Raw genomic sequence first — 15,245 nt, forward strand, 5'->3', positions numbered from 1 at the left:
ATCGAAATATGGCGGAAATGCGTTGCCTTTTGAAGCATAATGTGGTGGGGGAAGTGAGGTTTTTTTCTTCCTCTCTCCCTTGAGGCTTAGCCTTGACCCCACCACCCTCCCTGTCCCCTTCCCGGTTGTTCTGCGTTATGGATTTTTTTTTTCTTAATGTGGGATTCACTGTGTGTGTGTGTGTGTGTCTGTCTGTCAGTGTGTGTGCTTCGCGATTTCATACCATGTTCGTGGATTTTCATCATCATAAACTCACCCACACACATGCACACACACACACACACACACACACACACACACACACACACACACACACACACACACACACACACACACAAAGACACACACACATAAGAAAAAAAAGAGAGATAGAGACAGAGAGAAGAGAAGTGACGATCAAAGGCCGCTGCAGCTTTTCATAATAATTGTACCGCGAAACATGACCCAGGGAAAAAATACCGCGCGGCCGCGTGAGTTTGTTTGAGGGCCCCCTAAACCTCGTTCCCAAGGCTACACACGTAAAAAGCCATGCACAGTGACCCTCCTTTCAAGCCAAACCTCGTTGATATTCAGAGCACAGACCCCAACTGAACCGCTTTTGAACCGCGTCGTGGTTTTGCAGACACTCCACGGTCCTTGTGGATTAACTCCTTCAACAGATGCCCGGGCTCGGAAAACTTTTAGGAGAAGAGAAGGAGGGAGGTTGGTTTGGTGGTAAGGGTTGGGAGATGCGTTTTCGGGGGGCACAGAACGACGGACCTGTAGCAGTGGTGTTTGCTTCTCGCACCCACTCTATGTCTCAGTCCGCTTGCTTGCTGCTCGGCCTCCCCTCCACCCAGTTTCCATCCGCGTCAAGACCCGCGTTCAAACACTACTGACTGGATGGAGGACGGGAGGACACGTTATGATGACATGGATTGCCAATGGACGATTCGTGTGAAGCAACAGTTTTATTGAAGACTTTTTCGGGGGGTATGGGAGGTCTCTTTCATTTCTAGGCTGCTGGTGGTGTTTCCATATCACTTTGTGATTTTCTTTGGGGGTTGGGGGTGGGGAGTGATAGGCTGCAAGTTATATTTATATGTATTGAAAACGAGATCCGGAAACACGGAATATCTATCCGCTCTTGATATTGTTTACACAGAGAGAAGAGAGATGGAGAGAGGGAGGGAAAGAGGGAGGGAGCAAGCGAAAGCTTGTAAAACATGGCACTTTACATACGGATATAAGCGTCCCTTACCTAACCTTTAGGACATTTTGAGCGCGTGGCTTCCGTTTTGAGAAAAACATGAGTGAAGAGTGTTCTACAAGAAGAGGTGTCAGAAACGGTAAAGACATCATAGTGGCACCCAGTGCATGTGTTGCTTCCTGGGCATCCTGAGCGTAGGCAACAAGGGTCTGTAGCAAGGCAAGGCAAGGCAAAGATGGAACATGGACGTTGCAGGCTGAGGAAGGGATACATTATATTATTTCCAAATATGTAAAGAATTGTATCCTTTTGTTTGTTTTTTTTCGGGTAGGAAACTACGACTGTGATAACTGTATCGGATACATCAGCGTAAACACATATCAAGACATCAGAAAATGAGATAATAAAAAAAATATCTTAAAGATTGCTAGTTTTGTTTTGAAAAAGAAAGAAAACCAAAATAACAAAGCATATAGAAAAACGAATAATCACAAATCAAGTTACATATATTATCATCAAGCCGGAAATAGCTCTCTTTTAGGCGGCATTTTTTTTTACGAAGATTGCTATGGTAATTAGTTTTTGAAATTTCAGGGTATTTTTAATTCATCGCGCACGTGTGTGTGTGTGTGTGTGTGTGTGTGTGTGTGTGTGTGTGTGTGTGTGTGTCTGTGTGTGTGTGTGTGTGTGTGTGTGTGTGTGTGTGAGTGCGTGCTCGGGTGCCGTCGCGTGTGCAACACAACGCTGTAAAGCAGAATTAGTGATGTTTCTTCTTTCCCGTCCTCCTGTTTTTCTCTTCTTCTTCCTCCTCCTCTTTCCTGCTTCATTTTGGAAACTTTCGATCGATATTTCCTCCGTCCGCCTTTACACTGTTGGTTTTGGATTTTAAATTTAATTTAGGGCGAAACCTGTCAGCACATAAGACTACAAATATTGCCTCTGCGGAATAAGAGGCCAGCGACCAGCGATCGATCGAGGGAAAGAGACGGGAGGAAAATGTCAGGCCGATGCAAAACTGCGTCCCATTTTTCTTTTCAATTTAATAACACTACCAGTTCACGTCGTTGTTGGTTACTTTTTTTTTCTTTCTTTATTTTGAAAACTTTTAAATTTCGCCTGCAGAGTCAGGGAACGTCGATGATTTTATCTTTTTTTTAAGTGCAGAGAGATCACTCGAGTGCTCTGAGGGGAAGAGAGGGAGAGAGACAGAGAGAGATGAAACGGAGGGAGGCGAAGAAAGAGATACACACTCAGAATGGAACCTTAAAGGAACTTGACCGATATTCAGTCTGAATTGTACACAGCTTCCAGGAATATGAGAGTACTATCTATCTATCTATCTGTCTGTCTGTCTGTCTGCCTCTGTGTGTGTGTGTGTGTGTGTGTGTGTGTGTTAGACAAATAAGATAGCCGTGTGTGTGTGTGTGTTTGTGTGTGTGTGTGTGTGTGTGTGTGTGTGTGTGTGTGTGTGTGTGTGTGTGTAAATTTCTAGTTTATTTAGTATCCCAAAATTACTCCACCGCATAATTGGTTATTTCAATGCTGCCAATGTGAATCATGATTTTGTAAGTCATGTAATCAAAAGAGTTAAACATTTTCCAAGGTGTAAAAAGCTTCGAAGCTTCGACCTTACTGTGCATAGGTGTTTTCTTTCAGTCTCGTAAGTGACGTAGTGATAGGCGACAGGCGACCAAACAGGAAGTGAAGGGTCGCACAGCTACGTGATCCCGTGAAAGAAAGGGGGGTTTCTTCCTGTCCAGTATTCTTCCACTGAGTGGGGGGTGAAGCCATTGTGTTTCCATCGAGTCGACAACAGACGTTCTATGCGCATCGTGCGCTCAGCGTACTTAAGGCCAAGCGCACAGGAACTTCAGCGTCAAGTTTCCAGGCGGCGCGTCAGTCGCCCCGTGGTTTCTGACATTTGCTGATGTCCACATTGACGCTGAGCCATGGTAATGCACAGCATGAATAGGTGACTCTCGGACAACAGTTTCTGTGTTTGAGGTCAGTCAGTTTCATGCACTGCAGGCTTAATGTCAAAACCAACCTCATATGATTAATGTGGTCGACGGCTCAAACTATCACAGGGAAATGGAAGGCGGAGACCTATCTAACATACATCACAGACGCCACCAAAACAACACGACGTTAAGAATTCCGCAGGCACCCGGCAGTGTTTACACTGCAGACTTGTAAATAAATGTAAATGTTACGTCCGTGGCTGATACGCTGTGTGAATGTTGTTTTTCAAACAAGTTAGACGGTTCAGTCTGACAAAGGTCTTTACTCTGAATTACAGCAGAATAAAAAGATGCATCTCAGTGACAAAAAAACATTGATATTAACAGATCCCAGGAGACTCTGCCTTACGCTGGCTGTCTGCCACCGCCGTGAGAAGATTCAGGGAGTCTTCTCAATTTTCACTGCGTCTGTACTGTAATGTGCCATTCTTTGTAAATTGGATTTACGAGCAACGTGAATACATGAGAACTGGCACCGATGTGTGCGTCTTACCTAAGCCGTGTATAAATTGTCAGTCCTTCCGTTGAGACACGCAGTAACAAAGGCCTCGTGCCTGGATGTTGTCCATCGAAGCATCTACTTCAGTATGAAAAGGGAAACAGGCTCCCAAGCAGACAGAGGACTTTGGGAAGCAAGAGAAGGAGGGATTGGGGAGTTGTAATGATGCGCTTTCCCAGTGAAGTGAATCCGTGATATTGCATAGAAAATCCCTTTGTTACAAAGCAGAACAAAACAAAATAAAAGCACGGTGCAAGGCAGTGAAATCCAGTGCAAGGCAATGCAGCGCTTTCTTATGTAGTGCCGCGCAGTAAAATACCGTTTTACACTGCAACAACAAACTGAACAGAGGCTGACAGATCTGTGGAAGCGTTTACTTGAATTGTAAGTATGATCTAGCACCAAAGTCGCAGCTGGTGAAAGAAACACGGAGCACTGTTGAGGTATTGAACATCCCCCACAGAAGGCATCCGCAGTCACCAGGAAGTGCACAGGAGCTATCACTGGACAGCAGCACAGCCAGGAAAGCTCCGATGAAATGTCATGGCCTGGTTTGTCACCGCACGTGATCCACGCTCAGTGCCTCGTTACACAGTCACATTTTGCTTTGCCTTTATGGTGGTCCGTCACGTCATACCTGCATTTACAACTCTCTGTGTGTGCGTGTGTGTGTGTGTGTGTGTGTGCGCGCGCGCGTGCGTGCGTGCGTACGCGTGCGTGCGTGCGTGTGTGTGTGTGTGTATGTGTGAGAGAGAGAGAGAGAGAGAGAGAGAGAGTTCACTCTCAAATTAATTCCGTATCATTTACAGACTTTCTACGTAAAAGTGGAGAGGGGATTTCTCATCTACCGTCGTGAGAAAAAAAACAAACAAACAACAAACAAACAAAAAAACCCACCAAAAAACAAAAACAAAAAAACAACAACTTTAATTGTCTGTTTCCCAACAAATGTGTTGTTGTTTCTTCCAAAACATACCAGATCTTAGGAATATTAGATTTGCAGCTATGCTTGATCGCTATGCGAATGATAAAAAGTAAAATCCTACTGAGTTCAGTTTACATGGAGATACTATCGGTGTTAAAAACAACAACTGGAAAGTAAAGTAAAAAACTTTTTCCTTTTCTGAGTTTATTCCCCCATTGATTTACTTTCTCAACCAATGCCAATGAGAAAACAAAGCGTCGTGATCATTTATGATCCTTGCAATCCACGAGGGCACACTCAGTTCAGATACTGCCATACCTATCACTCTTGATTGACTGCACCCAGTCAGAACCTGTCTTCCCTTACCTGTTAGGATATGATTTGTACAGATCCGTGACAAAGAATTTAACAGGTTCAACATAAAAGCAAAAACTGTTCTGTTTCTTAGGTTAACATTGATTTTAGCATCTCACGAGGGTGACTATCTCCAGATCATAGCAGATTAGTCAGAACCTCATCCCGCCAGTTCTGTGTTGTGTCTCAAAAGGGGTGAATAAACGATCCAGTCTTTTGAATGATGGCTGAGTGTTTTTTTTCTTGGACACTTCTGATGTACCTGTGCATACATCTGTCGCACATTGCTTTGAAATAGACTAAAAATATAAGGTGTCTTGACTAGATTACTCTGTACACTGAATTGATTCGGTTCTTGTCAAGGTACACTACCAGCAGAATGAACATTTCACAAGAAATAGTCTGGTGTTTTGTTAGTCACCCTGTGCCTGCATTCGAATTAATTCACTCGGTACACCAGTTCGTAACAGAGAGAACGAGAATGCACCCGGTCACTCTTTCCTTATCTACGTACCAACGAATCAATTGCACTCGTATGATACAGGGTCACGCACGTTGAGCCTGAACCCAGTGCATTATTAGTCAGTAAAACACGCCCAGAGTTGAACAAAAATGTTTGCATATTTATGGTAACAGAAGGTGTAGTTATTACTGTTTTAGCTTTCAAAAGCGAGGGACACGGCATCTTTGGTGTAACTGAATGGGGCAATGCGGTTCCGCGCCACGTTCACCTATAAAGGCAGTCCAGCCTGTTGAAAATAAACAGGTGTAAATCTTTTCACATTTTTTTCTCTCTGTTATTCACTATAAAGTCGGGTCTTGAGCGTCAGTGTGACATCATATCGCAGCACTGCCTGAGTTATTTCCCCACTCTTTTCTTTTCTTTATTTTCTTTATTTTTTATTTTTTTTATTTTTTTACCATGACAGAAGGCGCCAGCATTCCCTGGATGAATAATTTTACGCAGCACAGGTGTAACATGGCGAGCTCTCAAATTCGAAGCTCGCTGATGCGCGCGTGCGTTTGTGCTCACGCACGCATGCACATACTCATGAACACACACGCGCGCGCATACAGACACACGCATACAGACAGACACACACACGCACACATACACACACGCACACATACACACACACACACACACACACGCATAGACACACACACACACACACACACACACACACACACACACGACACACACACACACACACGTACACACACACACACACACACACACACACACACAAGCGCGCATGTGTACATGCGCACATGAGAAGAAGCCAAAGCCGAGAAAGAAAATTATCCAAGTCTTGCTGTTGATCCTGAGTTTGGAATCCAAGTTTTATTGCCCCTAACTTTCCCATAAATTCAAACAAAACAAAATAATGAAAACTCTAATAACCACAGAAGAGGAGGATGGGCAAATAAAATGGTCAAAACATTCTTTCTGTACCTCAAACCTAATTTAAAATATAAAACAAATGATTAATGTGGCCGCAACAACATTCGCTCAGAAATAGCAATAACTGTTCTGAAAAAGATGAGAACAAAAATCACAGGGCATCAGCACGTAATTAACAGTCGAACTCCCAAAGAAGACCCTACTGTTTCGTTGATATCCATAAACAATCAAGAATGTATAAAATGTATTCTCTGTCAAAATTAATAGGATCATATTTTGCGTTTGTGGTAGGCCATCCAGTTCTCATTTATAACCCACCTGCTAGGATGCTACAAGTAACGAGAAATGCATGTTGTAATCATTATCACCAGCTGTGAGGATGATGAAGTCTCAAAAACTTGTTGTCAGTTTGCTGTTTTTGTGTTCCTTTTTTTTTTTTTTTAACTGCCTGTTCACTATCACGTGATTCAGACACGCACGCATTTTTCATTTCCTCCGCGCTTACACGTGAATGTCACCTTATGGTATAGTTATAATTTCAGTTTTAATATCCATCATCATCTTAAACTTTAACACAGCATCACAGTTGAAACCACGCACCCGAAGCTGCGTACACATTCTCACCCATTCAGTTTTAGATACATACACATCTTACACGCCCATTCCGGCTGTTTTCAAAATCCGTCTGTTCCAGCCTAAACCCGGAAAGAGGGAAGAGAGGGTGTGTCTTTAGCCCAAGACCTCATCTGCTTTAGAGCTTTGTCCGCTTATCTGCTTTGCCAATTTCGGTAACGGATGTGCAGGGTCGTCAAGGCATGAAATTGAAAACCATTTTTCTCCGCAGCCCCCCACTTCCGTTTTTATGTTGCACAACGTTAGAATTATGCCCGTTTAGTTGGGAGTTCCACGGGGGAGTGGAAATAGAGGGGGTAAGATGGGAAGATAGATTGGTGGGAGGGGATTTTTTGTTTTGTTTTCCGGGGGAGCTCGGATGCTCATTATTCACTCGGTTAATCTGAGAAGGAGCGACAGTTTGTTTAAATGGTCAATTATGTTAAGTGTCCACATGCGTGAATAATGAAAACGGTTTGTCTGTGCCGTCTTCTGCATTGCCATTCACGTTCCTGTGCACCGGTTCGCCCTGCGTTGCGTTTTGAAGCACATCGTTGGAAAATAATAAAACAGATATTAGAAGGGGGAGAAAAAAAAAACAGAAGAAGAAAGGGAAACAGAACACACTTTCCCGTTTTATTGTCATAAAAATTGGTAACTTTTTCTCTTTTTTTATAGAATGAAGGAAAATTTCCCGTTTCGTTGTCATAAAAACTGGTCACATTTTCGTTTGTATTTCTCACGAACTTTGAGCATTGTACGCCGACAAAATGATTGTCCTTTTTTTTCTTTTCTTTTTTTTCTCAAAAGATGAAACGTCAGTAAAGAATCTATGCCCGGTGCTTCTGACGGCATTTTAAGAAATAGACGCTGTTGGGGAAAAAAAGCAAAAAAAAAAAAAAAGCTTAGTCTTCTGACGTCTCGGGCTACAGACAAAATTTTCGTTTCATGCAACATTAAGTCTGGTGATGTTCTTATTCTTTGAAAAAGAAAAAATTTGCTTCATGGCAAAAGCATTCATATTTTTCTGCTTTTAAGGAATCCACCGGACCAGTCCGGCACGTATGTTGCTGACACGGTGGGTACCAGGAGCAAAACGGTATTGATGCACGCTTCGCGAGGCTGTAGACAATAACAGTCATCGTGCAGTGCTCTGTCCTCGTGATCAGCACGCGTACTGTTCGCTGTCTTTGAGGCTCTGTGGGTGTCCCGAAATGTTCGGGTTGCAGAAAGTAGTAATCTGAGGCCTGGAGTTTCGTTTCTCTCTCACCCCCACGGAGGACTCCCCGCAATATCTGCACTCAAGTCCTTTTCTTACGCTGGGCTCTTATTATACGCCATTCATGGAAATCATCGCCTTTGTGGTCGTCATCCTCGTCCTTAGTATCATCTCGCCCGTCTCCATCTTCTTCCCTCTCCCATCCTTGCCGACTCGTTCGCTGTCTGTATGTGTCTGTCTCTGTCTGTCTGTCTGTCTGTCTGTCTGTCTCTCGTTTTGCTCTCCCCTCCCCACGTCCACTTTTTTTTACATCTCAGTAAATAGTGTCTTCGCCTTCTGGAAATTCTGGAATGGCAAGTTTTCCCTTTTGCATTTTCGTTTGTATCTTGCTCCATTATTACGATGTAAGTGTATTCTCATTTTTCTTTCAACTTGGAAGTCAACTAGTTTGGGGTAGATGGGTTGTTTTTTTCTTTCGTGGAAGGTACAGGCGTTGATTAAGCAAATGACAAGTGATTCCCATATAACCCACTGGGTATATACTAACAGTCGTGGGTGTTGATAATTCTCTCTCTCTCTCCTCTCTCTCTCTCTCTCTCTCCGTCCCTCTGTCTGTCTTATCTTTTACTGCCTCTCTCTCTCTTTCTGTGAACGTTCATGTGTGTATGTGCCTGCTTGCTTGCGCTCGCGCGTGTGTGTACGTGCATGTGTGTCAGTGAGTAAGAGACTGATGGAGATAGAGAGAGAGAGAGAGAGAGAGAGAGAGAGAGATGTCTGCAACATTTCAGAGTGGTGTTCTCTGTCAGGCAAACAGACAACCCAGCCGGCTGAATTTCATCTATCTGGTAATATTTCACTCATTTTTGATACATAAATTCTATGTGTTTTTTTTCTAGTGCTCTTTTTTATTATTCAGTTCCGTTTCTTTTTTCTTCATTCGCTGCTTGCACATCTCGTCCTAACCATAGGAGTCCCAGCAGGAATAAAATTGTTCCAAATGTGTGTGTGTGTGTGTGTGTGTGTGTGTGTGTGTGAGTGAGTGAGTGAGACGCATGCTCACGCATGTCTGGTTATGGATGGGTGGGTATAGGAGAGAGGTGGGAAGACATATAGTCGTCTGGATTTTATTTTCAGGTTTCTCTCTCCGGTTCCATTCCCTGTCTGTCCCCCCCCCCCAACCCCCAACCCCCAACCCTCGCCCCCGTCTGTCTTTCTTTCTGTCTGCCCTTCCCCCCCTCTCTCTCTTCTCTCACAGATACATGTATGTATGTGTGTGTGTCTGCCTGCGTGTATACGTGCTTTTTATATGTGTGTTTCTGCCTTCGTTTTGCTCTTTTTCTCTTGATCGGAGTTTTGAAACCAGTCGTGTCTGTGTTTGCGCAGCTTGTTTCTCTCTCGCGGCCTCTTTTTTCAGCGGTAAAAGAAACCGCAAAATAGAAATGATTCATATTGATGTTCTATATATCCTTGCCGTGCCAACATTCTTGCAAAATGTGTGTTCTTAGCGCAAGCTGTATTGGAAATCTCTTGCACACCGTGGAAACGGCGTCGTGGTACAATTTATTCATTAAAAGTCATGCTGTAGTGTGTTAATTCTGACCTGCAAAAGCACACGTGTGACAATTTTTTGTGTATGTATGCATATTACTATGAATTTATGATAGTTACGGTATTGTGACATGTTTGATAGTGCAACACTGTACAATTCTGTTCAACTCGATTCGTCTGTTGTCTGCATGCTCACTAACGAACAACACGTCAGTGGTTAGTAAGTTGATACTTTTTTTTTTAAACGTTAGATTATTCGTCTTTTTCACGAATGATCTGCTCTGTGACGTTACTTGCCCATCTGGCATGTTCGTTGGAATATCTATCACTATCTGGCATGTTCGTTGGAATATCTATCACTATCTGGCATGTTCGTTGGAATATCTATCACTATTTGGCATGTTCAGACTGTATGTTTTGGTTTGGTTTGGTTTCCTGGCATGTTCGCAAAAATAATTCTCTCTGACATGTTCGCCATAAATAAACTTCTGTCTCTGGATGCAAGTTGATAGGGTTATTTTTTGTTATCTCACGTATTCACCAATAGTATCCTTCATGAATTCTTTGAAGGAAAGATAGTTTCTGCCAACCCCCAGCTCTCAGTGGGGTGTGTGTGTATTCTATTCACTTTCAATGTTGTGTGTGTTTGTGTGTGTGTGTGTGTTTGTGTGTGTGTGTGTGTGTGTGTGTGTGTGTGTGTGTGTGTGGTGTGTGTGTGTGTGTGTGTGTGTGTGTGTGTGTGTGTGTGTGTGTGTGTGTGTGTGTGTGTGTGTCCCATTTACTCTCAATGTATCTCCCCTCTTAGTTCGTAAAAGCTAATGTAACTGTTTATCTAGGCCATGGCTGATTTGAGAAGCGGTTGTGCATCATATGAGGGTCATTAAAGATAATTCTCTAAACCTCCTGAGCGAGTCGAGAAGCCTTTTTTCTGTATTCGACAAAGACATATTCCCTTCGTCTTTTGCAAGTGCAGAATAGTTTTGATGCAAAACAACACAACACAACATATCGGAAAACCAACAAAGACATCAGTCTTCTACCATCCCTCTGCAATTCAGTGACACGTTCAGGCAGACATACATTCCTCTACAAGAACAGTGGCTTATCTGGCATGTTTACAAATGAGCTATCATAACTTTCCTGAGTCCGTTTATGCAAGCAAGCGTTTATCTTTTCTTTTTTTTCTTTTTTTTTATATGATTGATTGTGCGGGTTCTCTAACGACATGTTTCCTTCCTCTGCAAGGATAGTGGCTTATCTGTCATGTTCACAAAAGGAGCTATCATAACTTTCGTGATTTCGTTTATGCAAGTAATTGTCTATCTTTATAAAAAACAAACTGTTTGTTAATCAGTTGTGAGTGTTCACAAACGATTTATTTCCAAGCTACTCTGCGTGTTCAGTAGTTGCTCGTCTGACCTCACCAAGTATCAGTTTACCGGGAACTGATGATGATGATGATGAATTTTGTTTAATGTCCCGTCACACTTACTGGTGATTGTGGACATTTTGTTGGAGTATCGATTTTTACATTTGAGTGTTATCGTAGAGGAGAGGAGGGGGAGGAGAATGAATGGTGAGTTGGGGAAAACCGGGTAGAGGGAGGGGGGAATTTGAAATTAATATTGAAGTACAATTCAGTACAATTACTGAAAATTACTAATGGACTTGGTAAAAGAGAAGTCGCTAAACTAACGAGCGAAATAACAACTGGCAACGAATGCAAAAAAAAAAAAAATAATAATAATAATAATAATAAAATAAAAAATCAACGTTCGCAGTCACATGTGATGATGATGAAACACTTTAGTGCAGGGTGTAAGGCTTCGTCAAATTACAGTCCAAAATTATATGCTGAACTGTCAGATCACTGATGACCGGGAACTGTTCTGTGTGTGTGTGACAGGGGACTTTCCGTTCGGCAGCAGCGACCCCCTGAAGCAGGGCACCCCCGAGTGGCTCCAGCAGCCCGAGGACAACTACTATGTCCTGCGCAACAAGCCCGCCATCATCACCTGTCGGGCCACCCCGGCCATCCAGATCACCTTTTCCTGTGCCGGCACCACGGTGAGTAGTTAGTTAGTTGATTAGTTAGTTAGTTAGTTGGTTAGTTAGTTGATTAGTGAGTTAGTTAGTTAGTTAGTTAGTTAGTTAGTGTGTGTGTGTGTGTGTGTGTGTGTGTGTTATTCTGCACGTGCGTCTGGTTCCTGCGATTTGTGTGGATGGATGTGGCTTCTTTTGTGTTTTTAATTCTTATTTATTTATTTATTCGTTCATTTACTCGTTTCTTTTTTATTTATTGTTTTATTATTTCTTATTTGTATATGTTTGGGAGAGTGAGTGGGTTTAAATTGTTTTCTGGACTTTTTTTTGTTTTGTTTTCCGGAGGTTTTTCTAACACTGTTGTAACGATCGTTTCTGTTTCAAGGGGTTGTCAGAGCTTCTGGATTGATTCATATGCGCTGCACCACATCTGCTGTTAAAGAAGATATATATATAGATCGAGAGAGAGAGGGAGAGAGAGAAAGAAGCAGATGCTCTACCTCCGCATAAACCCAACGCTCAATAAATCAGGATTACCGTAGCTTTGTGTAAAACATAAGCATAAAATAGAATACAATAATAAGGGTTAGGGACGACATAGTGCATTTATTTCTTCAGGGAAGGAAGGGTTTTGAAGGGTCGTCAGTAAAGCTGTGAGGAAGCAGAGTGGTTTTGTTTTTGTTTTTGTTTTTTTGTTAGACAATTTTAGAAAGAAATAACGTTAGGATCGTAAGTTGGAAAACACAAAATGCACGTCATGTGTGAGAGGAGTGATGCTGAGAAAGATCTGCGGAAAGGTAGTGTCGATAGCGGGTCAGAGTTAAATGAATGAAAGTGTGAACAGTATTTTGAGTCACAAAATAGAACTCCTCGGTTGATAATGACAATGTCACTTACATTTCAACACATACACACTCACACACACACACAGGTACAGACACACAGGTACAGACACACACACACACACACACACACACACACACACACACACACACAGGTACACACACACACACACACACACACACACACACGCACACGCACACATGGACACAATGTAATAGAGAATCAAAAGCGGGAACTGCGCATGATCATAAACATACTCTTATTCTCTCTCTCTCTCTCTCTCTCTGTCCTGTGTCTCTCTCCCTGTCTCTCTCTCTCTCATTCTCTCTGTCTCTCTAACTCCCTGTCTCTCTTTCTCCCTCTGTAAATCTGTATGAGGCTGGTGAAGTGCGAAGAAGAAGCTGAAATTGTATGATGAGGTATATTTTTGTATTTATCATGACATATCAGACAGAGCAGTCTGGACGTGGTTAAAGTCATTACTGAAAATGTCAGACACAATCGGTGAATTACCCATGGCGAACTGTGCAAAGCGGACATTCCTCACAAGTTTCCATCGTCAAGATTTGACGTTCTGTCTTCAAACGGCTCAGTTACAGTCCAAAAAAGTTATGTTTTTCTTACACTGTTAAAAGCGATTTCGTCTGCTTATATTGATTATACTGTGTGCGTCTGTAAAATTACGAAATTGTGTTTGTGTTTGTATTTGCAAGGATCGCTTCAAAGTGATAGGCAATAAAAGTGTCAGTGTCAGTGTCTTTCTGCGTATCTCCTCCCTCGAGCCCTCCCCTAACCCTCCCACCCACACAAGGTATGTAAAAAAAAAGTACTTGTGTTTACTATTCTGTTGCCCCTGTGAAATAAAAAATCCGTTTAGTTTCGTTTCGTTTCGTCCCCTCTCTTTCTCCCCCTTGTCTGTTTTTCTTTCCTGTCTTTCACCCTCACTTCCCCTCCCTTGCCTCTCTCACCTTTCCCGCGATCCTCACGGTGCTGCAGGTGCCCAAGAAACAGCATGCAAGTCTGAACTGCACAAGAAGAATTCGATTAGTGTTTTAAGATGTCCGGAAATAATTTGCTTGAATATACACTGTTGTTTTCAAACGTCCTGTAAATTACAAAACCCGTCTTTAATCACATATAAATCAGTGTCCGTGTGGTTGACCTGGTGAACCAAGACGCGGCCTCCTCTTGCAGGTGCCCCCGAAGCAGACGACGAGCCTGGAGCTGATCGACCAGGTGAGCGGCCGCAAGACGTTGCAGAGCAGCGTGCAGGTGACGCGGGACGAGGTGGAGGACTACTATGGTGACGACGGCTACTGGTGTCAGTGCTTTGCCTGGAACAACGTGCAGGGGGCCACCAACCCTCAGCGTGTCGGCAGCGCCAAGGCCCACATCCAGGTGGCATGTGAGTGGTCCCCCTTGATTACATTTTGTTTGGGGGTAACTTTCCACCCCAGTCTTCAACGTGAGTGTGCCCACATCCAGGTGGCATGTGAGTGGTCCCCGTTGGTTTGTTTAGGGTAACTGTCCGCCATAGCCTTACATAAATGATCGTACCTGCATGCAGGTGGCATATGTGCAGTCCCCCATGATTTGCTTTGGGGGTAGTTTTTCACCACAGCCTTTAGTTAAATTGATTGTACCCATATCTCTGTGGCATGTGAGTGGTCCCCTTGATTTGTTTCTTTTTTGGGGGGTTGGGGGGGGAGGGGGCAGGAAGGGGGGAGGCAAGGGGGGTAGCTTTTCACCTTAGCCTTTAATCAAAATGATTATGCCCACGTTCGTATTGCATGTGAGAGGTCCCCGTTGATTTGTCTTGGAGGGTAACTTTCCACTTTCCACCCTAGCCTTCAACATGATTGTACCCACATCCAGGTGGCACGTGAGTAGTTCCCCTTTAAATGTTTTGGGGTAGCTCTGCGCCGTTACCTTTAAAATGATTGTACCTACATACAGTTGGCACGTGATTAGTTCCCCTTTAAATGTTTTTGGGTAACTTTCCACTCCTTTCCACTTTAGTCTTTCAAATAATTGTACCCACATCCAGGTGGCATGTGGGAAGTTCACCTGATTTGCTTTGGGATAACTTTCCACCCTTACCTTTAATATGGTTCTACCGACATCAAGGTGGCATGTCCCCTTGATTTGTTTTGGGGTAAGTGCTTCCTTGCCTTTATAAAACGGTTATATACCCACATCAGGTCACCTTCATGTGTTTGTTGGTAACAGTTCATCCCACCATTTGAAATGATCCCTCCCATATCCAAATCCAGGCAAGTCAAGGGGCTTTGTCGCTTTGGCCTAACGTGTCCACCATAGCGTTTAGGATGAGTGTACTCACCCTGGCATGATATGGGATGGAGAAGGGACAAGTTGCTGTCCACATCGAGGTGACATTTAAGTCCCAAAGAAATAGTTATTGTTGGTGTGTTTGCGTGTGTTGTCCAGATAACGTGCTTTCTGTATCTTGTGCATGAACCTGTGAAGTGATAATTTCGTTATTCGGTCAAAGCAGATTCATACAGATCAAAGGAATGACAACAAAGACTTGAGTTCGATTGGAGAGTGAGTGGGGAGGATGGGATGG

General features: G+C 43.2%; 1 protein-coding gene across 4 annotated transcripts in view; it reads left to right on the forward strand.

The window, feature by feature from the left end:
* LOC143292657 (netrin receptor UNC5C-like) overlaps positions 1-15,245 on the forward strand; it is a 137,763-nt gene that overhangs the window by 44,440 nt on the left and 78,078 nt on the right. For all 4 annotated transcript variants that reach the window (XM_076603150.1, XM_076603154.1, XM_076603151.1 and 1 more), the window contains 2 exons: positions 11,679-11,839; positions 13,853-14,063. In XM_076603150.1, coding sequence (XP_076459265.1) covers positions 11,679-11,839; positions 13,853-14,063 — 372 coding nt within the window. The remainder of the gene's footprint in view (positions 1-11,678; positions 11,840-13,852; positions 14,064-15,245) is intronic.

This window comes from Babylonia areolata, chromosome 18, assembly GCF_041734735.1.
Source record: "Babylonia areolata isolate BAREFJ2019XMU chromosome 18, ASM4173473v1, whole genome shotgun sequence".
Taxonomy (NCBI): domain Eukaryota; kingdom Metazoa; phylum Mollusca; class Gastropoda; order Neogastropoda; family Buccinidae; genus Babylonia; species Babylonia areolata.